Source organism: Crinia signifera, chromosome 4, assembly GCF_055691185.1.
Source record: "Crinia signifera chromosome 4, ASM5569118v1, whole genome shotgun sequence".
Classification (NCBI taxonomy): domain Eukaryota; kingdom Metazoa; phylum Chordata; class Amphibia; order Anura; family Myobatrachidae; genus Crinia; species Crinia signifera.
In genome coordinates, this window is record NC_139220.1 from 135156171 (window position 1) to 135181579 (window position 25409).

Genomic DNA, 25409 nt, shown 5'->3' on the forward strand with positions numbered 1-25409 from the left:
TGTGGTAAAATCAAAAGATTTTGTTATAAGGTTATTAAATGTATAAATACCATGTTTTCCACACATGTTCTCCCTGATCCACTAGCGTGCAATTTTGGAAATTTTCTAGGATGCAATAAGAAGTAATAACTAGAAGCTATGTGCAGTATCCCCACTTTTTAGTTATAAAACCTAGCATTTTCCCCAGACAAAGGACTGCAGCAGAAAAAGACCAGTGATTAACAGTTGACCTGGTGGTTGCAAACTAATGTGGACATTGCTCGATCTGGTGGCACACTTAAGAAAAGCTCAAGGCACACTAGTGTGCCATGGCACAGTGGTTTAAAAACAATGATCGAGAACAGGGGTCTATTTTGTTCTTGGACTCCATCAGACAGTAAAAATTATTACAGGACCCCAGCAAGTTACTGCAGAAGGTCATCACATCACATATGTAGGCAGCAGACTACATTTGGCATTTAATGACTCCACAATGCTGCCATGTATGGTCTATACATGGCAGCATTGTGGAGTCATTAAATGATGGGAGGAGCCTGAAGTAACAGACAATTCAACTGATTTTTTAGACTCCTTGAATCACTGACTAAGATTAGAAAGTCTTCAGCCTGATGGTCAGCAACATGGAGTACGACCCCATGCTGAGAAGGTTGGGACCCACTTTGTGAACCGCTGGTCTAGAAGGATAACCAAAGCAGTAGAATCATATAGTATATGACATACAGTAAATGAGGATAGAAAATAAGCAAGTACAGTAATATGTCTATTAAGTGGTTGTGTATGCTGTAGTGAACAGGTGGGTTTAGAGAGCTCAGGAGAAAGAGTGTGACAGAGTATGGTCGTGTGGGGCAGAGAGTAACATAAGTGGGAAGCAGCATTGGAGAAATCTTAGAGGTTATTGTGAGAGGTAGTAAATAGAGGGAAGGCGAGGCATAGGTGAAGGTGAAGGAGTTGAGATTATGAACCAGAGTATATCTTATCATAAGATCAGAAATGCATAAAGGTGTAGAATTGGTGAGAGCTTTGTAATTGAGGGAGAACAGCTCAGAATTAATTATGGAGGGAACTAGAAGCTGGTGAAAAGATTTGTAGTGGAGCTGTGTTAGAGGAAGATTGGTCTTGCCAATGTGTTCAAGATGGATTGTAATGGAGAAGAGCTAGAAAGGCTGGTAAATTGAAGGCTAGTCAAGTGGAGCTTGCAGAAGTCAAGGCAGAAGATAATAAGAAAATGGAACTAGCTTTTGGGTATGTCCTGAGACAGGGGCAAGTTTAGGAAGAAGGAAATTACACCAATACGTGGTGGAAGTCAAAGTGAATAGTAATATTTGGATGCTGTCAGGGGTCGCAGCGCATCTCTCCAGGGACACAGATCCCAGCTGTTGCCCAGCAACCAGGACGCTGCGTTGTCGCCAGATGTAGGGGGCGGCAGCTTCCGTCCAGCTCACGGCAATGCAGCCGCAGGACAGCCTGTGAGCTGCTGGCTGCCTAGCAATGGGGAAGCCGGGCTCAGATGGTGTTCTACGTTGCTAGTTAAACGATTAAACAGACAGGAGGGGAGACAGGTATGTTTTGCGATGCAATCAGATGCAATGAGATGAGATCTAGTACAAAAAGTATGTGCAGCACATACATTTTGAGCTGTGTGATGAGATGTGTGTGACGGGAGTGCGCAGCTCATCGCACCCAACAATTTTACTGTGTATGGGCACCTTAAGAAAATCATGTTAATAATGTTTTGTTTGTAAAAACCAGTCCATACAGATGTGTCCTTTGTGCTATGGTTTCAGTCACACCAAACAACCCCTGTCCACTTGCCAGGTCCTGTGTGACTAAGCCACGTCTTTCTTTTGTCTTTCTTTTGCTCAAAATGGTCATCTTATTTGCATAAATAAATAACTAGGAGCAAGAAAACGACACTGCTAGAATTCATAGAGCACTGGGCCTTGCAACATAAATACATGTGGGTAAGGCTGAGAGCGTGTAATTCGGGCTCCGATGCAAGTAGCTGTGGCTTTTCCTGACTCCAAGTTCCGTTGTGCTTCATTCATGACTTTGTACATGTGTGAAACCAATTTCTGTACCTTATAAAATCACAGCTCTAGTGCATTTTGAGTGACTTAGACGCTCTTGGAGCATCTCAGCATGGTGTGACTGTCCTTACATCTGTCAGGACAATTTATAAAATAGATATTGAAAAACACCCTACTTAAAATATTGTTTAAATCCTTGCAAGGAATTGTACAATATATTAAAGGTTACAACATTCATTGTATAATGTCAAACTAACATTTTTATGCTAAGATTATCAGAGAACTAAAGCAAGAATAAATGCCTGTATAAAATTGGAAATGTCAGTGCAGAAGCTGAAGAACGTCAGAGAAGCGTTTATGACAGCTATTAGTGGTGCAAGCAAGATGGGAACGGATGGGAACCGAAATTCTGTCAAAAATGATGTACATGAGCTGTGGGAGCTACCGAGATCTTCTGCTAATATGTCTAGCCAACACGCAGAATTAATATCTACTCACTCAGCCTCCCTTATGTACAGAGTAGAAATTGCATGCCACTGCCTGAAACCTCTTCCATCGGAATATTATTTATGGATTCCTAAATCCTGTAAACAGTCATGCCAATGTCCTCTGGTCTCTGTTGGGGTCACTCTCAAGTTCTAGTTACAGAGAGTACCTGTTGCAGACCCTTTTTCTTTAACTCATACTGTACTTTCTCCTTGGTCATGAGGATTTTTTGACAATGGATCTTGCATAATTTTACTTAATTTCATTACATGTTTAAATTAAATCACAAAGACATTAACTCCATTCCAAAGAAGTGCCTTTACCTATGACCTATGTCAGTGGTTCCTAATCCTGGTCGAGTACCCCCAACAGTTCATGTTTTCTAGGTCACCTGGCAGGTGCAAAGGTGCACTCATTATTCAGTCACATTTTAAAAGATCACAGGTGGAGCTAATTATTCACTTGTGATTCTGTGTGGAGACCTGGAAAACATGCACTGTTGGGGGTACTTGGGAACCACTGCCCTATGCGGTAGGGCTAAGAGGCAGGCAGGAGATGTACGCTGAATGGATCACTTCTTAGAATTATGCATAAGGAGGCTGCTGCAGACTTAAATGTATGGCCATTTTCAATTACATGAATTTGTTCTGCGCACAAAACAAATGTGGCTATGCTATGTAGAGTTATATCACTTTGGATGCATCAGCCTTTATGACTGATAGGCAAAGTTCACACCAGTGCAAGCCACTCAGAACTCCCAAATGCATCTCTTGGTTGGAATATCTTTTAAACCCGCTATAGAGAGGTGCAACTACATGCTAATGATGACTTGTTAGAAAATCTAACATTCCAAAAAGTTTTTTTATGTTTTGTGACATTTCTTTTGAGCCATTTACTAATGTTTCATTTTCAATTCTGCATTGCTCTCAGGATGTTCTACAGGCTATGGGCCTGATTCAGATGTGGTTCTAGTAGCTATCGCTGCTGCTTCCATGTAAGCACTAGCCTGTTGATCAGAGCTGCATCATCTGCGATGCCATCGGGTGGCTGCATGACCCACCAAGTGGCCAAGAAGTCTCCATCATCCTACAGAGATCATGGCCTAGTCAAACCCCTCCCCACAAGCCTCCATTTTTGGAAACAGTGGCCATCACCCCCCAAATGGCAGCAGACTATTAATCATTGACAGTCGGCTGCCGATCTGTGAATTATGCTGCAAACTAATACTGCACATACACAGTACCAATTGGGTGCAGTACTGAACATCGGGACCTGAATCAGGCCCTATATAACATCTACAGACTCCATTTATTGGTATCCATTTGATAGGTTGACATTGTCTAAGTTGACAGTCAATAGGTAAATACAGTATGGTCGACATGCACAAAGTTGACATAAACAAAAAGTCAACACAAACAAAACCTTAACAATGGTCAACGCATGAAAAAGTCAACATGAGCTTTTTGTAATTTTTGCATACTTCCATGCACATGGATTCCAGTAAAAGTGTGCCAAGCACAATGGTAGTGGAGCATAGCACCTGGCCGGAAGCATAGTGAGTGTAGTGAGCCATGTTAGGGGATGCAGTGCACTAATTTTCAGTCCACTTGGTGAAATCTACATGATCCTAAACAGCATGAATCTACTCAGGGGAAATCATGTCAAACAAACATTGTTTACTTTTTTGATTGGGTGACTAAAGTAATAGATATGGGGGGCATAGATATAGCTTATCTAGACTTTAGTAAGGCTTTTGGCACTGTCCCACTTTACAGACTGCTAAATAAACTTGAAAGCATAAGATTGCATTGTACTTGTGTATAATCAGGGCGACCGATGTAATGTAAATCGTATACGATATCGCATCCGATCTATCGGCCGATTTGCGGACGATTTTTGTCCGATTCGATCTGCTATGCATTTTTTTGCCGATTTTCGGACAGGTACTATGCGATGGTATGCGATGCGATTTGCAATGTTAAATGCACCCCCATTGTCAACGATACCCCCACTATCAACGCCAACCCGAAGCGTGGCGAGCACAGCGGTACGTGTCCTCCGACCTTTTCATACCCCCACTATCCACGTCGGCGTGGAGTTGATTTTTGATAGTGTGGTGAGCGCAGCGAGCCACCGAGCCCGAAGCGTGGCGAGCAGACGCAGATTACTTTACATGTATTCCGCGTCCCCTCGCAGGGCTCGCTGCGCTCACGACGCTTCGCGCTCGCCACACTATCTAATATCAACTCCACGCTTTGGGTTGGTGTTGAAAGTGGGGTTGGCATTGACAATGGGGGTGCATTTAACATTGTAAGCACCCATCAGGGTGCTTGTACAATTAAAAATAGAATCGCATCGCATGGCATGTATTGCATACCGCTATATTGCATGTGATGCAATGCACTACGATGGAAATCGGGGGGTGTGCAAGGTGTGAATGATGGAATAGCATGCAATTCGGCCGGAAAACGCGAAAAATCGGCCAAAAATCGCATCCGATTTTTGCATGCGATTTGCGGCCGATTTTTGTCCCATTTCGCGGGCGCCCTGATAATACACAAGTACCGATTGCATACATAGATGGTTGAATGGATAAGATCATGGCTGCAGGATAGAAAACACAAAGTTGTAATAAGTGGACTGTATTCACAGGAGGGTAATGCTGTGAGTGAAGTGCACCATAAATCTGTACTTTGACCAGTACTTTTTAATATCTTTATTGCTGACATTGCAAATGGTACTGAAGGGAAAATATGCCTTTTTTCAGATGGCAACATGGTAGACATTCCAGGAGGGGTAAAACAAATGATTGTTATCTAGGTAGACTACAGAAATGGTCAAGAGCATGTCAACTACAGTTTAATGACAAAACAATGCAAAATCATGTACTTGGGTCCCAAAAATCCAAAGACTAAATATAGTATTAATGGTACTAAACTGGAAACTACTGAGGAGTATAGGGATCTAGGTGTCACTATTTCAGGTGACTTAAAGACAGGTAGGCAATGTAACAAAGCAATGAAGAAGGCAAGTCAGATGCTTGGGTGCATACAGTAGGGAGAGGAATCAGCAGCATAAAGAAATAAGTAATAATGCCACTGTATGTCTAGAATACTGTGTCCAGTTCTGGAGGCAATATCTCCAAAAGTACATAAATACATTAGAGATGATACAAAAAAGGGTAACTAAAATGGCACATGGCCTACATCACAAAACTTACCCTGAATAGACTAAACAATCTCAATTAAAATGGAGGAATCCATCACGCTCCAGAGCGAACTAAATAAACTTATATAAGTGGGTGAAAAATTGGAAATTGAGGTTTAATGTTGATGTATGCAAGGTTATGCATATTGGGAGATATAACCAATGTGCTAGTTATAATCGAAGCAGGATGGCATTGGGTAAATCAGAATTGGGAAAGGAACTACTGTACTGTAGTTCAAATTGACAACAAATTGTCAAGTGTAGTGTAGTGCTCAATGGCAACAGGATACTAGCCTGTATAAAAAGGGTAATGGAAGCTAGGGATGTGAATGTAATTCCACTTTACAAGGCACTGGTTAGGCCACATCTAGAATTTGGAGTGCAATTCTGCTTTAAGGAAGTAGTCTAGGACATGTGGGAATGCATTTGGACTAAAAGAGAGAAGATTTTGTACCCTTAGATGGAAACATTTTTTTACGGTCAGGGCAATTAAACTATGGAACTCTTCCTGGAGAGGTGGTGCCAGCAGACACAATAAATACATTTAAAATAGGGTTGGATAGACATTTATTGGTTAAAAATATCCAAGGGTACACTCAACAATTGTAACTTGTCCGAAGTGAAATAAAAACACACAATTCATATATAGGGGTATAACAAATAGAACATATCCAGCACTAACCAAAGTTTGAACTTGATGGACATAAGTCTTTTTCAGCCTAAACTATGATATAATATAGGGATGTGCACCGGCCACTTTTTGCATTTTGGGTTCTGATTACTGATGGGGCCGGGCTCTTCTTTGCTGGCGAATCGCCAGAACGTCACCGCTGGCGATCCGCCAGCAGCCTGGCTCGCCATCTGACTGAGACGCGCTTCTCAATCTCCGTCGGCGGGGCGACGGGAACCCTGTCCATCTCCGCTTCAGGGAGACGGACAGGGTTAGGGGGGGGGGTGCGGGCAGGTGGCGGGGACCCCGGGTGACCGCCGACAAGCCGGCGGTGACCCGGGGGAAGCGCTGGAAGCGGGACACACGCGCCTCTCGTGCGCACGCGTCCCCTTCTCGCTATACAGATGGTGGCTGGTGGGGGATGGCGGCTGGCGTCGCCATTGCCATCCCCTGCAAAGATGCCCCATCTGTACCTTCAGGTTTTGGGTTCTAATGGGTTTTGCCAAAACACCCCCTAAACGTTTTGGGTTCTGATTTTTTTTTTTTAAAAGCATAAAAACTGGGCATTCCGTGTAGCACTGACTTGTTCTGCAAGTGTGTACCCAATAAACCAGCTAAAAAAATTAACTAGACCCCAAAAAGCACATAATGGCCAAAGAGGTGCAAGATGAAATTGCCACTGGGCCCACCCACAATAAAAGAAGCAATGATAAAAAAGAATAGTGCATCATTCATATAATAATGAAAAGCGATCCATATAATAATCTGATTGCTCAACTGTGGGATTATTACCAGTAATCTCTCAAAACATTGCCTAATGGGTGGAGGGGAGGGGGGTAATTAATTACTAGGTGGCAGATGGAAAAGAGTTCCCCCACCTCTCTAGGACCACTTTTACCCCTGGGTTGGAGCTGTATACTTGTTCAGAAACCGGGGGCTTCCTTCCTAATCGTACGTGTTCAGTTTAATACCCAATAAGACCTTTAGCTGGCTTGATCGTGTTTACGATGTGCAGTCGAGGAGCAGTGGGCATTTCGAGCAGCATATCTGTTTTTATCATTTAAATATCTAATAAGACCCCTATCTGGTTTGATCGTGTTTACGATGTGCAGCCGAGGAGCAGTGGGCATTTCGTGCAGCATATCTGTTTTTATCAGTTAAATATCTAATAAAACCACTATCTGGATTGATCGTGTTGTTTACCACCAGCCGAGGAGCAGTGGGCTATTCGGCAGCATTCTGCAGGCAGTGGCAGAAATGCTCCTGTCACTTAGGCTGTCTTCCGACTGCATCTGGTTGTGTGATGCAGGGTGAGAGCGGCATCGACGGACTCCCAGAATAATGCAGGGTGAGAGTTGCAGTGGCAGACTCCCGAAATAATGCAGGGTGAGAGCTGCAGTGGCAGACTCCCAGAATAATGCAGGGTGAGAGCTGCAGTGGCAGACTCCCAGAATAATGCACGGTGAGAGCAGCAGTGGCAGACTCCCGAAATAATTCAGGGCGAGAGCTGCAGTGGCAGACTCCCAGAATAATGCAGGGTGAGAGCAGCAGTGACAGACTCACAGAATAATGCAGGGTGAGAGCTGCAGTGGCAGACTACCAGAATATAGGACATCATCTTCTCCACATTTTGCGGAAGCAACCTCCTTTGCCGGTCAAAGGTTTAATGTTGATGTATGCAAGGTTATGCATATTGGGAGATATAACCAATGTGCTAGTTATAATCGAAGCAGGATGGCATTGGATAAATCAGAATTGGGAAAGGAACTACTGTAGTTCAAATTGACAACAAATTGTCAAGTGTAGTGTAGTGCTCAATGGCAACAGGATACTAGCCTGTATAAAAAGGGTAATGGAAGCTAGGGATGTGAATGTAATTCCACTTTACAAGGCACTGGTTAGGCCACATCTAGAATTTGGAGTGCAATTCTGCTTTAAGGAAGAAGTCTAGGACATGTGGGAATGCATTTGGACTAAAAGAGAGAAGATTTTGTACCCTTAGATGGAAACATTTTTTTACGGTCAGGGCAATTAAACTATGGATCTCTTCCTGGAGAGGTGGTGCCAGCAGACACAATAAATACATTTAAAATAGGGTTGGATAGACATTTATTGGTTAAAAATATCCAAGGGTACACTCAACAATTGTAACTTGTCCGAAGTGAAATCAAAACACACAATTCATATATAGGGGTATAACAAATAGAACATATCCAGCACTAACCAAAGTTTGAACTTGATGGACATAAGTCTTTTTCAGCCTAAACTATGATATAATATAGGGATGTGCACCGGCCACTTTTTGCATTTTGGGTTCTGATTACTGATGGGGCCGGGCTCTTCTTTGCTGGCGAATCGCCAGAACGTCACCGCTGGCGATCCGCCAGCAGCCTGGCTCGCCATCTGACTGAGACGCGCTTCTCAATCTCCGTCGGCGGGGCGACGGGAACCCTGTCCATCTCCGCTTCAGGGAGACGGACAGGGTTAGGGGGGGGGGTGCGGGCAGGTGGCGGGGACCCCGGGTGACCGCCGACAAGCCGGCGGTGACCCGGGGGAAGCGCTGGAAGCGGGACACACGCGCCTCTCGTGCGCACGCGTCCCCTTCTCGCTATACAGATGGTGGCTGGTGGGGGATGGCGGCTGGCGTCGCCATTGCCATCCCCATCCCCTGCAAAGATGCCCCATCTGTACCTTCAGGTTTTGGGTTCTAATGGGTTTTGCCAAAACACCCCCTAAACGTTTTGGGTTCTGATTTTTTTTTTTTAAAAGCATAAAAACTGGGCATTCCGTGTAGCACTGACTTGTTCTGCAAGTGTGTACCCAATAAACCAGCTAAAAAAATTAACTAGACCCCAAAAAGCACATAATGGCCAAAGAGGTGCAAGATGAAATTGCCACTGGGCCCACCCACAATAAAAGAAGCAATGATAAAAAAGAATAGTGCATCATTCATATAATAATGAAAAGCGATCCATATAATAATCTGATTGCTCAACTGTGGGATTATTACCAGTAATCTCTCAAAACATTGCCTAATGGGTGGAGGGGAGGGGGGTAATTAATTACTAGGTGGCAGATGGAAAAGAGTTCCCCCACCTCTCTAGGACCACTTTTACCCCTGGGTTGGAGCTGTATACTTGTTCAGAAACCGGGGGCTTCCTTCCTAATCGTACGTGTTCAGTTTAATACCCAATAAGACCTTTAGCTGGCTTGATCGTGTTTACGATGTGAAGCCGAGGAGCAGTGGGCATTTCGAGCAGCATATCTGTTTTTATCATTTAAATATCTAATAAGACCCCTATCTGGTTTGATCGTGTTTACGATGTGCAGCCGAGGAGCAGTGGGCATTTCGTGCAGCATATCTGTTTTTATCAGTTAAATATCTAATAAAACCACTATCTGGATTGATCGTGTTGTTTACCACCAGCCGAGGAGCAGTGGGCTATTCGGCAGCATTCTGCAGGCAGTGGCAGAAATGCTCCTGTCACTTAGGCTGTCTTCCGACTGCATCTGGTTGTGTGATGCAGGGTGAGAGCGGCATCGACGGACTCCCAGAATAATGCAGGGTGAGAGTTGCAGTGGCAGACTCCCGAAATAATGCAGGGTGAGAGCTGCAGTGGCAGACTCCCAGAATAATGCAGGGTGAGAGCTGCAGTGGCAGACTCCCAGAATAATGCACGGTGAGAGCAGCAGTGGCAGACTCCCGAAATAATGCAGGGCGAGAGCTGCAGTGGCAGACTCCCAGAATAATGCAGGGTGAGAGCAGCAGTGACAGACTCACAGAATAATGCAGGGTGAGAGCTGCAGTGGCAGACTACCAGAATATAGGACATCATCTTCTCCACATTTTGCGGAAGCAACCTCCTTTGCCGGTCATTGACCAGGTTCCCCGCTGCACTAAAAACTCTTTCGGAGTACACACTGGAGTGGGGACAACTCAGGTAAAATAGAGCCAGTTTGTACAGGGGCTTCCAAACTGCCTTTTTTCCTGCCAGTACAGGTAAGGACTGTCTACTTGGATGCTGTCACCAAAGTAAAAAACAAGAATAGGTGGGCACTGTGCGGGAATGTCCACCAAGGGGCGCTGGAGATGAGTGGGGGCAGCTGCACTAGCGGGTTAGTTGTACCCGTTGAAAACAAGAAAGCAAAGGGGGTCAGAACAAGGTTCTGTGGCAGCGCTAAATAGGGGTGATTATGAAAGAATATATTTGAAGATTGGATGATCTTTACAGACAATTTTATTAAATGGTTAAACAACCTGTATATATTTTAGTAAAATCAAATGCAAAATAGCATGTACATGAACAATAATATATATATAATAAAAAATTTATAATAAAATACTCTGGGGGAAATTTACTAAAGGAAATTTGTAAAAAATAGGTGTATTTGTATCCAGAAATACACTTATTTTTGACATTTACTATCCCGAAAATACGGCCATTCATATTCATATTGATAGCACATCAATACGACTACGAATTGCCGTATTTTCAGGATAGTAAATGTCAAAAATAAGTGTATTTCTGGATACAAATACACCTATTTTTTTTACAAATTTCCTTTAGCAAATTTCCCCCTCTGCCTGCTGGATCTTGTGTGGTTACTCTGCATGAAAAAGTACTGAGCAGTTGAATGTATGGTATAGATGTTGGTATATGGTAATGAGCTCAGTTGTCGTCCTGCTGTGAGTAGATTGGAGTGTGCGGTGTCCAGTGAATCAGGAAAGTTCTCCCAAATATTTGAAGGAGAGGCAATGCTGGGCCCTGATGGGCTGTTGGATAGAAGTGGAGCACTCAGCCAATTTGTAGTAGATCCTCTCTAGTATGTGGCGTGGAAGAATGGTATAAGTTCCGTGGCCACTGGAGGTGTTTCCAAACGATACTTCCCACTAGTAGATGGATGGTTGTGGGGTGTAAATGTCCCAATGAGGGTGGGCAGAAATGCTCCCAATGGGATGATGACCGACTCCCAGCAGCAGCAACAGCAACACCCTTGGACTCTCCTTGGGGATTTGTGATATGTCTTTAGAAGGCAGCAGAGGCGTAACTCTGGGAGGCAATGGAGTCATCTGCCGCCGGGCTCCTGCTCCCAAGGGGGCACCTCTCCTCTCCTGCAAATTTGCATCAGTTAATTGAAAGCCTTCAATATTGCTTCTGAGGTTGACTCCCCCTCCTAGCAGGACCATAGACTTCACACATTCTTGCTTTTAAACATAATATACATACATATATACATTTATATTAGGTGTGTGTGGGGGGCACTAATATTTTTCTTGCCTCTGGGCACCTGGGACGAACTTACTCCACTGGAAGGCAGAGTTGTTTGCTGTGTTTTTTTAGTCAGTGTCAGCTTAACTCTCTTAAATTTACTATAGGGCGGGGGGAGAGGAGGAGGATTTTTGATCGTCATGTGAAGCTGAACCGCTAGTCAGGCACTTAGGCCATGGACTTAGCCGTTACTTGCTGCTCCGTGTCGTAAATGGCATATTGGCAAGTTTACCTTTCTCTTCCAACAAATTACATTTACATTTTCTAATCCTTTTACCGAACTTTAGGTTCGATTTTACATGCCCTCTGCTTTCACACTGGGCATCGGCCTTGGCAGACGACGTTGATGGCATTTCATAGTCTATGTAGTCATGACAAGTGGCAGCAGCTTCAGAACTACGAGAAAGCGGCTCTTCATCTTTCCCTATTTTTTTATCCTCCATATTTTGGATCTCCATTATTTTTGTTAAGTTATGCCACAGGACAGCACCACTAGTGTCAGTAGGCCCCAGCCGACTGCAATTATATACTGCAATAGGTACTGAAAGCCAGCGGCAACAGCAGACTGGAATTATATACTGCGATTGGTACTGGTAGCCAGCGGCAACATCAAACTGGAATTATATACTGCGATAAATACTGGTAGCCAGTGGCAATAGCCGACTGGAATTATATACTGCAATAAATACTGGTAGCCAGCGGCAATAGCCGACTGGAATTATATACTGCAATATATACTGGTAGCCAGCGACAACAGCCGACTGCATTATATACTGCGATAAATTACAGTAGCCAGCGGCAAAAGCAGACTGGAATTATATACTGGGATAAATACTGGTAGGCAGCGGCAACAGAAAACTGGAATTATATACTGCGATAAATACTGGTAGCCAGTGGCAACAGCCGACTGGAATTATATACTGCGATAAATGATACTGGTAGCCAGAGGCAACAGCAAATTGGAATTATATACTGCAATAAATACTGGTAGCCAGCGGCAACTGCCAACTGGAATTATATACTGCGTTAAATGATACTGGTAGCCAGGGGCAACAGCAAATTGGAATTATACACTGCAATAAATACTGGTAGCCAGCGGCAACAGCCAACTGGAATTATATACTGCGATAAATGATACTGGTAGCCAGGGGCAACAGCAAATTGGAATTATATACTGCAATAAATACTGGTAGCCAGCGGCAACAGCCAAATTAAATTATGTACTGCGATAAATACTGGTAGCCAGCGGCAACAGCAGACTGGAATTATATACAGCGATAAATACTGGTAGGCATTGGCAACAGCAGACTGGAATTATATACTGCGATAAATACTGGTAGCCAGCAGCAACAGCCGACTGGAGTTATATACTGCGATAAATACTGGTAGCCAGCGCCAACAGCCGACTGGAGTTATATACTGCGATAAATAATACTGGTAGCCAGCGGCAACAGCAAAGTGGAATTATATACTGCGATAAATACTGGTAGGCAGTGGCAACAGCAAACTGGAATTATATACTGTGATAGGTATGGTCGCCAGGGGCAACAGCACATTGGAATTATATACTGCAATAGGTACTGGTAGCCACTAGCCAGTGGCAACAGCAGAGAGCAGACTGGAATTAATGAATTGTAGGTTTATACTGGCAGCAGCCACTAGGCAGTGCAGGGCAGGCAGGGGCACGAGCAGCACCAGTGGACTATCACACTGTGACTGACTATACAGGAGCACTGCAGACTCAGCAGAGGCAGGCCCCAGCACAAAGGAGAGACAGTACACAGCACCAGTCGTCTTTGCAATGGTGATGTTACTGTCTTGAACACTGAGCAGAGAGGAGAGACACAGTACACAGCAGCACGGGCCCCAGCAGAGACCATACACAGCAGCACACCCTTCCCCACCCTCCTCTGGAGACTGGAGTGAAGATGGCGGCGCAAGATTGCGGAATTTAAGGGTTCCGTGATCTCGCGAGTATCCGACGCCGGGCAATGACGTTTTGACCCGTGCGCCCGGATCCGAGACAAGCGGGAAGCTCCGAGCGCTGCTCGGATCCGGGCTCAGATTAATGACATCCGTGCGGGCTCAGATCTGGGGAATCCACACATCTCTAATGTAATATGTATAGTTTGGTGCAGAGAAGGGAAAGGGGATATGATAGAAAATGTCAAATATCTTAAGGGTTTTAACAAGGAGGGAATCATTTTTTCAAATAAAGGGAAGTATTAGAACGTGCACTAAAACTGGAGGGTGGTTGGTTCAGGGGAAATCTGAGGAAAAATTACTTTGCAGAAAGGCTAGTGGACAAGTGGAATAGCCTCCCATCAGAGGTGGTAGAGGCTAAGACAGTAGAGCAATTTAAATATGCATGGGATAGACTTAAGGATATCATTACAAATGTATTAATAACAATTGTACCACTATTATATACTGTTATTTGTCTATCCTGCAAGGTCCAGCATATACTCAATATCTTACGTTGCTGGAAATGGTTACTGTTAAATGTCCATGTGCATAAGCCATAAGTGCATATGTATTACTATCCTGGAAAGGCCAAAAAAACTTTGCTGGCTTCTCATTGCCAAAAATGGGGACTTTATCACCTAGAGCAGTGCTTTCCAAGCTCCTCTCCTCAAGGACCTTCAGCAGTTCATATTTTCCAGACCATCCAGTAGGTAAGGGATGGGGAATCTTGCCCTGCAACAGTTTTAGCATGGCCGAATAGCAAAAGCAGGGCATGTTGGGATGTGTAGTTCAACAATAGCTGGACGGCCAAAGGTTCCCCATCCCTGCGGTAGGTGCACAGGTGTACTCATTACACATTAACACGTTTTAAAAGGACCAGAGGTGGATCTAATTATTTCACATGCAATTCTGTGAGGCTACATGGAACATGCACTGTGGGGGTTCGTTGAGGACTGAGTTTGGAAACTACTCACCTACAGTAAGGCGGTATGATTTTCTGAGAACAGCAAGATGTTGTGTTGGGACATGATTTTAAAAGGTTTACTGAAAATGTTAACCTAAATAAAGTTTACTGAAATTACTCTTTATGAATGTACGCTGTAAAAGAAAAAAAAGAAAAGTTTGTATGTTTGACATACAGTACACATGAATAAACGACCTGTTATCCTTAGACTGAGAGAAGTAATTGTATTCAGAACATTGCAATTTGTCCGTTACATTTCTGTATTATATAACCATTTACTTCTTTATTTAAAATTGGGCTTGCCATCTTTCAATCAATGTATTATTATTATTTTTATTTTTTACAGCGAGACAAATTGAATGCTGTGAGAATTAATGAGAACAAATGTAGCAAAGCTGAACCAGCTGCTGAAATAGAAAGAACAGCAGTTGTCCTCACATTGAAAAATGAAGTTGGAGGTTTATTACAAAATTTAAAAATCTTTAAGGTAAGTTTTCAAACCTGGTTTTATTTGTGGCTTGTACAAAAAAAAAATGACACTCATTGCTCACATAAAAACACGCATAACTAGAGTAAATTGCTAGCTATTATACATGTTCTCTTACATGGAAGAATATTTTGCTCAGAAATATGTTATTATTCTCTGCTATTATTATAGTGTACTTTCATAGACAATAGCGTTGACAGATGAGTGGTTCCATGCTTGTTAGCATACTGACTGCAATCATGGAAGCAAATAAACAAATGCTATAATTCTGTATATACCTTTCCTCAGAGCCGGTCTTAGGCATAGGCAAACTAGGCAATTGCCTAGGGCATTTGGAATGCCTAGGGGCATCAGCAGCTTCTGCTGATTAAAATGATATGCAGCATGCCTATATTCTGTGTGTGAGTGAGGCTGAATCTGCACATGAAATAGTGTATTCATAGAAATCACTGTAAGATAGCATTCCGTATGCAGGCACAGCCACAGTCGCACACAGAATATAGGCATGCCGCATAGCATTTGAATCATCGGAAGCTCCTTGTGTGTGCTGGTTATAACAATGCAAATAAGATACATTTTCATCAAAAATGGCACCCAACGTTAGCAGAACTGGCCAGGAGCTGCATGGCTTATTGAGTCAAGATGTATGAGGAAACATCTGTATCCAAGCAGAGGTAGAGGTCACAGTGGCTGTGCGAGTGCTGTCTGCGGGAGGGTTGGTTGTGCAATAGTGTTCGCAATATCTGTAAGGGGCATTATGTGTGTCATGTATACATGCATTAATAATGTGCGACATACAGTATGTGTAACAAACATTATGTGTGTCATGTGTATAAGGGTATTAATAATGTGCAACATATGTATAAGGGGTATTATGTGTGTCATGTGTATAAGGGCATTAATAATGTGCAACATATGTGTAAGGGGCATTATGTGTGTCATTATGTGTATGAAGGGCATTAATAAAGGTTGGCATAATGTGTAAGGGGCATTATGGTTATAAGGACATTAATAATGTGTGTCATGTGTAAGGGGCATTACTGTGTGGTATTATCAGGGGTACAGAGAGAAAGGGGTAGGGGGTACAAATTACCCAGGCCAAAGTCTGATGGAACGGCCCAGTGGGGGCCCCCGGGCTCCCTCCTCTTAAGTGACAGCAGCAGCTGCAGCTCTTCTCCTCTGCCCAGCACACCCTGCTTTGTGCTGGGTTGCAGTGTGGCCATGAAGGTGCTTAAAATACAATATTTTCTCAGGATTTTTTTCTAAGGGTATAATTTGAATAATGTGAGGAGAAATGTACATAAGGTAAAAGTGGTACTACTGTGTGATGTAACGTGAATAAGGGACACCATCGCATTATATAATGTGAATAAAGTTGCACTACTGTGTGGCATAATTTGAATTGGGGGTACTATTGTGTGGCCATGCCCCTTCCCAGCAAGAACACACCCCTGTTTGGGCTGAGCACCAAATGTGTGCACTGTTTCTATTTAAAATATTGCGGGTAGGAGCACCAAAATGATGACTGCTATGATGAGGGTTGATGGTGCTGGGAAAGGGGAGCAGGGTCAGAGGCGGAACTAGTGGCGGTGCTAGGGGGCACCAGCCAAAATCTTGCCTAGGGCATCATTTAGGCTAGGGCCGGCTCTGCCTTTCCTACAAACACCCTGCTAACACCAGTCCATAAGCTTCCTGTAACCATTTTGTCTGTTGCCTTTAACTACAAACAAGTTATTATCTAATGCAATGTTTTCTATAACTTGTAAAAAGGAATAGTGGCAAATAAGTAACAAATCAAATTCTAGTTAGCATTTATCTAGGCAGGGTCCTCAAACTATTTTGCTCTGGGACCCCGTCAGAAAATAAAAATAATTATGGGACCCCAGCAAGTTACTGCAGAAGGTCATCACATTACATGGGTATTCAGCAGATGGGTGTGGTACGACTGCCCGACAATCGGGATCCTGACAGTCAGTATACTGACATCAGAATCCTGACTGCCAGAGCTCCGATAGGAGCAAAGAAGCCTTGCGGACTCACTGCGCGGCCACGCTGCAGGCTCAATGCACATGTCATGCTGTGGGCTCGATGAGCATGCCATGCTGCGGGCTTGATATGCACGCCACACTGCGTACTCGTTGCACGCAACATGTTACGAGCAGAGTGGCTCGCTTCACTTGCCACAATTTCTATTCTCCCTCTATGGGGGTCGTGGTTTTCAATAAGGGAGAATAGCCCCTCTCAGTCGGGATCCTGATTGTCGGGCAGTCATCCGGCACCCTCAGCAGACAGCACATGCATGACAGCATTGTGGAGGCACAAAATGATGTAAGGAGTCTAAAACAACAGACAATTCAACAGATTTCTCAGACTCCTTGAATCACTGACTGAGATTAAAAAAGTAATCAGCCTGGTGGTCAGCAACATGGAGTTGCGACCCCATACTAAGAAGGTCAGGACCCACTTTGGGTACAGGACCCACAGTTTGAGAACTGCTGATCTAGGGCATTTTTAAATAAGAGCAGGAATGGTCGGAATGGAAAAGCTTCCAGTTTTTACCCTTTTAGAAGTTTCAGAAAATCTACCCTCTATTCTCCAGGTGAGTAGACACTGTAGTGGATGTGAGGAAAAAGAGGAATAATTCTGTAGTAAGATGAGAGGAAGAAAGGAAACATTATAAGAGGTGCATAGGAAAGTTGTTGAAAAAATGTAAATTAACTGACATTGCATATAGTATTTTCTAAAGATTGGTTAATGAAGAGGCATGTCACAGTGAACTTTAGAGCATATATTGTATTTAACATTTTCTTTCTATGTTAATAGGAAAAGTTTATATGGCTACATGGAATGATAGATGTGATAAGGAATATTTGTGGCACAGACCCTAGCTGTGAGATAGCTTTGCTGGCTTACCTTAAGGGCAGAGTTCTTTAGAGGGAAAGCAGATTAGTGGCTGCTGACAAAAGGCAGGACAAGGTGCTACTCATAGGCGAATCTAGAATTATGGTAATGGGTGGTCCCAGATCTAGACATAAAAGCAGGGGGACCTTTCCGTGGCGCAGCCGTGCAGAAAAAGGGGGTATGGCCTCATGGGAATGAGGCGTGGCATCACAAAATGGGGTGTGGTATTACACTTTAGACCATACACAGGGGTTTATTCTAGTTCATTCTTTCTGACAAAATCCTTCTTAGATGGACAAAACCATGTGCACTGCAGGGGGGCAGATGTAACATGTGCAGAGAGAATTAGATTTGGGTGAGTTATTTTGTTTCTGTGCAGGTAAAATACTGACTGCATGATTTTACACTTCAATATAGATCTCACTTTGAAGAAAAACCACACCCAAATCTAATTCTCTCTGCACAAGTTACATCTGCCCCACCCGCAGTGCACATGGTTTTGTCCATCTAAGAAGGATTTTGTCAGAAAGAATGGACTAGAATAACCCCCACAGTAATGCCCATTACACATTTTAGCAAACTCCGTAATACCCATTACACATAAAGCCACACGCCGTAATGCCAATTACAAATAAGGCCACACACCATAATGCCCATTACACATTGTGCCACACATCATGATGCCCATTACATACTATTAACAAACCGTAATGCCCATTACATATTTGCCACATAAGTGCTGCTTACCTACGTGCTCATTGCTAGGGGGTTCTTGCTTGATGGCACCATAGTACCCATTACACATGATGCCACACACCATAGTACCCATTACACATGATGCCGCACACCATAGTACCCATTACACATGATACCACACAACACAGTACCCATTACACATGATGCCATGCACCATAGTACCCATTACACATGATGCTGCACACATAATGCCCCTTACACATGATGCTGCACACATAATGCCCCTTACACATGATGCTACACACATAATGCCCCTTACACATTAAGCCACACATTATGCGTAATGCCCCCACATACCGCCACTTGTAGTGTCCCTTAAGCAATGCCCCCAAAAGTGCAACTTACTGTAAATTTTTATATGAGCCTTCGCTGCTGCTGCAAGGAGTGATGGAGAGCGGTGCAGCTGCTTCTATGGGGAGAGGAGCAGAGCGCGCTCCCACTGTTGTTGTGCGTGATGTCGGGGGAGCACGCCGGGCACCGGCACCACATGATTAAAGGGGGGCGGGCTGAGGTGAAATCGGGGAGAAGAATTGGAGCGGAAGCTGCGGGGGTGACAGTCATTGACAGCTGTGCAGAGAGCAGGCGGCTGCCCGGCTGTATTCAGAGCACTGCAGGTCACGGCTGTATAATAATACCCCTTTCACAACAGAAAATGCAGGGATTTACCCAGGAATATGGTCCCAAGATCATGCAGGGACATTCCCAGGCTGACACCTTATACAGCAGCCTAGTCCCTGCATTTTCGGGTGTGAGGGGGAGAGACAACCAATCCCCTCTCCCTACCCCCCTTTAACCAACCAGCTATATCTTTGGAACCAACTGACCCATTTACATGAGACCAGTATCATATTGAAGAACTTTTGAGTTGGCTTTGAATGATTTTGGTCCCGTGAAACTGGGCTGTTTGGTTCCAGAGAAATCTGCCTTTAAAGAACATAAACAGTCATGAAATTACATTTAAGAAATGAAAAAAACGGTTTAACCTCAATATCCCTGGAACCAATTAACCCATATGGATCCAGCCTGGTATCAGATTGCAGGCCCAGCGATTTGGGTTCGACTGAGATCAACCTCGAGCTTCAGTGATGCCGAAGGGGGAACTGGCAGCCGTTGAATTGGGTGGGGGTCGGAATTAGCGGGTCCCATGTTATCCTATAGGGAAAACGTTCCAGCTTTGCCTGGCAGTATCTCCGGTTCCCAGGGGGCTAGAGACACAGGGCTGGGCTCGTTGGAAAGCCCCATCCCTCAGCTACAAAATGGGCTAATTGGTGGTCCTGTGCCCCAGACCACCCCCTAGATTCACCTATGAAGGTACTGTAATAACAGGAACATAGAATGTATTTAAGACAATAACCATGTGGCCCATACCGTCTTTCCTTTAGGATCAGGATATTAGGGTTATTGGGGCAGATGTATTAAGCCTGGAGAAGAGATAACGTGGAGATAAAGTAAAAGGAGGTATAGCTCCAGCCAATCAACTGCAAGCTGTTATTTTTTAAACACAGGGGGTATTCTGATTCACTCGCAGAGGCACAATCACTCTCTAATGGACAAAACCATATGCACTGCAGGTGGGGCTCATGTAACATATGCAGAGACAGTTAGATTTGGGTGGGGGTGTACTTCAAACTGATATCTATATTGCAGTGTAAAATTAAAGCAGCCAGTATTTACCCTGCACAGAAACAATAAAACACCCAAATCTAACTCTCTCTGCACATGTTACATCAGCCCCACCAGCAGTGCATATGGTTTTGTCCATTAGAGAGTGATTGTGCCTTTCCAAGTGAACCAGAATAAACCCCACAGTTCATTGGCTGGTGCTTTATCTCCTTTCACTTTATCTTCAGTTTAACGTATCCAGGCTTAATACATCTGTCCCATTATCCGTTATTTATATGGCACCACAAGGGATCCACAGCGCCTAACAAAGTACATAAACAAAGGAACAAAAACAGAAAAATTGTGTCTTACAGTATGGGCATTATTCTAGTTCACTCTTTCTGACAAAATCCTTCTTAGATGGACAAAACCATGTGCACTGCAGGTGGGGCAGATGTAACTTGTGTGTTAGATTTGAGTGCGGTTTTACTTCAAAGTGAGATCTATATTGCAGTGTAAAAATAAAGCAGCCAGTATTTACCCTGCACAGAAACAAAATAATTCCCCCAAATCTAATTCTCTCTGCACATTTTACAGCTGCCCCCCTGCAGTGCACATGGTTTTTTCCATCTAAGAAGGATTTTGTCAGAAAGAGTGAACTAGAATAAGGCCCTATATGACAATGTAGGACAAGTACAGGGTAAATGATTGATGCTTTTCAAAAATGGGAAAACTCCCCCAAAATGTCCCACTTTCTGATTCTCACACCCTATTAGGTTTGGCCATAAACTCACTTTTTTTTCAAAATGTCTTAACTCTTGGCTAGGGGAGACATTAAAAAATTCTGATACTCTAGGGCACCGTGATTCCAAAAAGTTTGGGAACCACTGGGTTACGGTATTTAGGATAGTGTATTGAAATGGGACACAGAAGTCAGAGACCAGCCAGGAATCAGGGTTGGCAATTATGTATCATAGTTAAAAATACAATGAGGTCAAGCTCACAAGCAAGTTTGGTTAAAAGTAGTAGAGCCAAGGTCAGTTATAGTCTGACAACAAATATCAAGCACTGTCACTGAGAACAGGACACTAAGGCCCCTATTCTGGTTAATTCGGTCAGACCGCCATGCATACGGTCCGTCCAAACACGTACCACATACGTTCTTGCGAGCTTGATTCCGCCCACTGCACATCCGCGCATGGAGTCAGCAACTGACAATGGGGAGTGGCGTTAATATGAGCGTACACTCCTGTGCACGGACTGTCCACAGCCTCACCGATCGGAGACAGAACGCAGCTGATCAGAGGCGGTGGCGTACGCCCGAGCACGGGAGCGTACGTGTCACTAGTCTGGACCAGCAATTGGTCTGCTAATGAGAAAATTAGTAGTATACAGCTTCAAAGGGAAATCCCTTTGAATTTGGATGCTATCACTTTTCCAATTATCCTAAGTGTCATGTTTGATTTGCTTCTGATTAACTCATTTGTCTCCCTTAATATTACTACAATTTAACCCTAATTACATGTCTATTTAAGGTGTACTAATGTTCAAATGTTGACACCATCTATGTTTACCACAATGTGTATTAGTGAAAGTAATTTTTATATTTTTTTGCATTGTATAATTATTGAGCATACTTAATATGTTCCTATTTATGTACATGTCTTGCTACACTAATGATACTGTGTGTGATGTTTTACTGGACCCACAAATAACAATTATGTGTAATTTACTCCTACAACCCACACATTCCCACAACATTCTATAACCAAAACAGTCCATAACATTCACTTTAAATTACATATATATCTAACATGTACCTATGTCCACCTGCACTATGAAGCACTAACATGTAACTATAGAAACCCCATAAAACTTCTAACTGCTAACAAAATTTAATAAAAAAAAAAAATTCCAAACAAAATTTTAATTGTGGCCATGAGCATAAGATATTTTACAAACATTGCAAGTAGAGAAGGTGAAACAAAACCACATTGTTGGTGTTAGACATGATAGAGGTGTGTAAATAAATATTGTGAATTGTATGTTTGTGTTGCAGTGAAAAAGTTGACACATGTCTACTCCTATAAATTGAGTATTCTGTTTTCCTAACATGAAAAGCACACTTGCATTAAGGGTGTAGATCAGGCATGCCCAAAGTCAGGCCCGGGGGCCAATTGCGGCCTGTACTGTCATTTCAAGTGGCCCGCAGCCTCCAGTTGGAAGCGGGCAGAGCATCAGCTGTGGGAAACACAGCACAGGACACTAAAGGTGGGACCCCGGCGAGCGCGCCCTTACCTTGTGTCTGCTGCAGTGAGGAGGTGCCGACTGCCACAGACAGATGTGTTTGGTGTCCTATCTCTGCTGCTGCAATCGTATATCACCCTACTCCACAATCACAGTGACAGCAGTGTTTGGGGAGGGGAGCAGCAAGGGGGAAGCTTGATCCCGTAACATGCAGAGCGGAGGAGGGCAGCAGCGGGAGCCCAAGCATCTCCTGTCCTTGCAGTGCCTGCTTTGCCTCTGCTTCCTCTGGCTCACACAAGGGGCTGGGATACATACAGTGAATGGTTGCAGAGTGGGGTACATATCGAATGGGGGTCATACAGTGAAGAGGAGTCATACAGTGAAGGAGGGTCAGGCTTGGGGACATACAATGAATGGAGGCACTGATGGACATTAAGAGAAGGGTGGCAGGCTGGGGGAGAGAGCGAATGGGTGCAGAGTGGGGAACATAGAGTGAATAAGGGACATACAGTGAAGGAGGGGCAGGCTGGGGGACATACAGTGAGTGGGGGCAGGCTGGGGGACATACAGTGAATGGGGGCAGAGTGGGGGACCATTCTGATGTGATTAATGATTCAAAGAATGTCAGGCTGAATGGTCGGCCCCCACACATTTACACTTCACCAAATCTGGCCCTTGTCGCAAAAAGTTTGGACACCCCTGGTGTAGATGGTTAAAAAGTAACTAAATGGACATATTGAAACATGTGTATTTGGATTAATACTACATAAAAATAAACCTACCTTGAAATGGTTAGAAGTGTAGAAAGAGAACCTTCCAATGTATTTCAGGGCTGCGTATGGCTTGCAGGTACTGAAAGGAGTTATTTCACTAAATAGGCTGCAGCATTGGATAATATTGCAGTCAGGTGTATGTAATTCACTTGTATTTTGCATTAATTAGCAGACCCATGGTGTCCATACTCCTGCGGAAACTCAATGGGCGGTATTCAATGAGCCTGATTCGCCAGGTTTTTATGGCGAATTTGTGCTGTTTGGCGAATTTCTAACAAAAACGGTGAATCACCCTATTCAATGACCACATGGCGAATACATTTCAAGGTTTTTTTCGCCATGATTCACCGAGTAGCAATCGCTATCTTTTTATGGCGAAGTGGAATGTGAACTTTTAAAATAAAGTGTTTTGTTTTTTACATTTGGTGTCAAAAAATCAGGAATTTTATTCTGAGGAGGGGCATGCTATTTTTATTCATGTGCTGTAAGCACATGAATATATATTTAATTTTAAAAATAATATTTTTTTTTTTACACAGCAGCCAGCAGGGGGCGCCGGAGCCGAGCCGCTCATTACATATTCATATATTCACTGCACGATCATTACGATCGTGTGTAGTGAATATACGCTCCCCTGCTGGCACCCTCGGCGTCCTCAGGCTCCCTGCGGCAATCGCCGCAGGAGCTCATATTCGCCAGTCAGGGGCTCGCTGCCCCTGACTCGTTGAATACCGGAGCCCGCCGGCTCCGGAACGTGGCGAATGTGCAGCGAATCCAAAAAAGGATTTGCTGCACCTCGCAGGTATTCACATTGAATACCGCCCTAAGAGTGGTATTGAGCACTCTTTGGCGTCCAACTGTTTTGGGCCAAAAATGCACTCTGCGGTCACCGAGTGAGGCGGTTGTCACTCTGTGCAGTTTTAGTGCACACCCCCGTGTACGCCCAGGTATACGCCCAGTTTTCAAAGAAAAAAGGAAAATAGTGACAGCGCCTGGACTACTGCAGCCCTAGATCCACCTAAAGACTCCTAGGATCTTACAACTCATGCACAGCAACAAAATGGTGTTCTAATTGGTGCTGTAGTCCCCTCTTTTGGGTGATAAAAAATAGTCACCAATATATGACTAGAGCTTGGCAATTCTTCCGTCTGGTCGTTCTATAGTAATTAAAGAACTGACCTTGGAGAATGGCCCTATATGCCCGTAACAGTTTCTTTGAATCTTCTCAACCTTGGCATGCATGGATTATCACAACCAATCAGATATCATCGCCAGGTGGCCATAGAAGTACAAACTCACCAAATTCAGGTGCCCTATGTTCACCAAAAGGTTTCTTTTCGGTCTGCCTCCTCCTCCTCCTCCTCACAGGACACAGACAGCTTGCTTACTCCAAATATTTGTAAAAAATCTTGAAGTTTATTTCCAGCAGTACAAGTATAAATACGCCCAGTTTTGCCCACTTTTCTGGCCTCTCCCCGAAAAACACCCACATCATGCCCATTGTGACCGTGCGCTTGCAGATAGGATGTTTTACTCGGGAAGGTCCGTTCATGCACGGTGTGCTGTCGCCTCACATGCGCATAGCAAATGGTACGTATGCGCAGTTGAAAAAAAACTCCGTCCCGTGCGAACGCGGTCCGACCGAACCAACCAGAATAACCCCTTAAGTGCCTTAGCCAAATTCATTAACCAAAGCGTGTGTCATAATCTTATTTGATTTCCTGATAACAAGAAATGTGCTCAGTTTAGCATCTTTATAAAGAACAGCTCCATGCGAGTGTCCTGATTCTCATCTCCAGTATGTTGGGAAATATGTAGATTGACAACTGAAATACGTTGACATGGCTAAGGTTGGCAGGGTCGGAAGGTCGACACTAGTATTAGGTCGACAATGGGAAAGTCAACATGAGTTTTTAATTAATTTTTTTGTGAATGTCGACATAGTTGACATGGACACAGCCTAAGTGTACAGCATCCTCTCGCCATACTTCGGGCACGGTGCCTTTTATTCTTCCACCACTCCATAGTGGATGGTAGGGCATGAAATACCGCCT

The 25409-nt window shown here is 43.9% G+C and overlaps 1 protein-coding gene across 1 annotated transcript in view; it reads left to right on the forward strand.

Moving 5' to 3' along the window:
• The window catches only part of TPH2 (tryptophan hydroxylase 2), a 252840-nt gene that overhangs the window by 12544 nt on the left and 214887 nt on the right, over positions 1-25409 (forward strand). The window contains exon 2 of the mRNA XM_083182554.1: positions 14936-15076. Coding sequence (XP_083038680.1) covers positions 14936-15076 — 141 coding nt within the window. The remainder of the gene's footprint in view (positions 1-14935; positions 15077-25409) is intronic.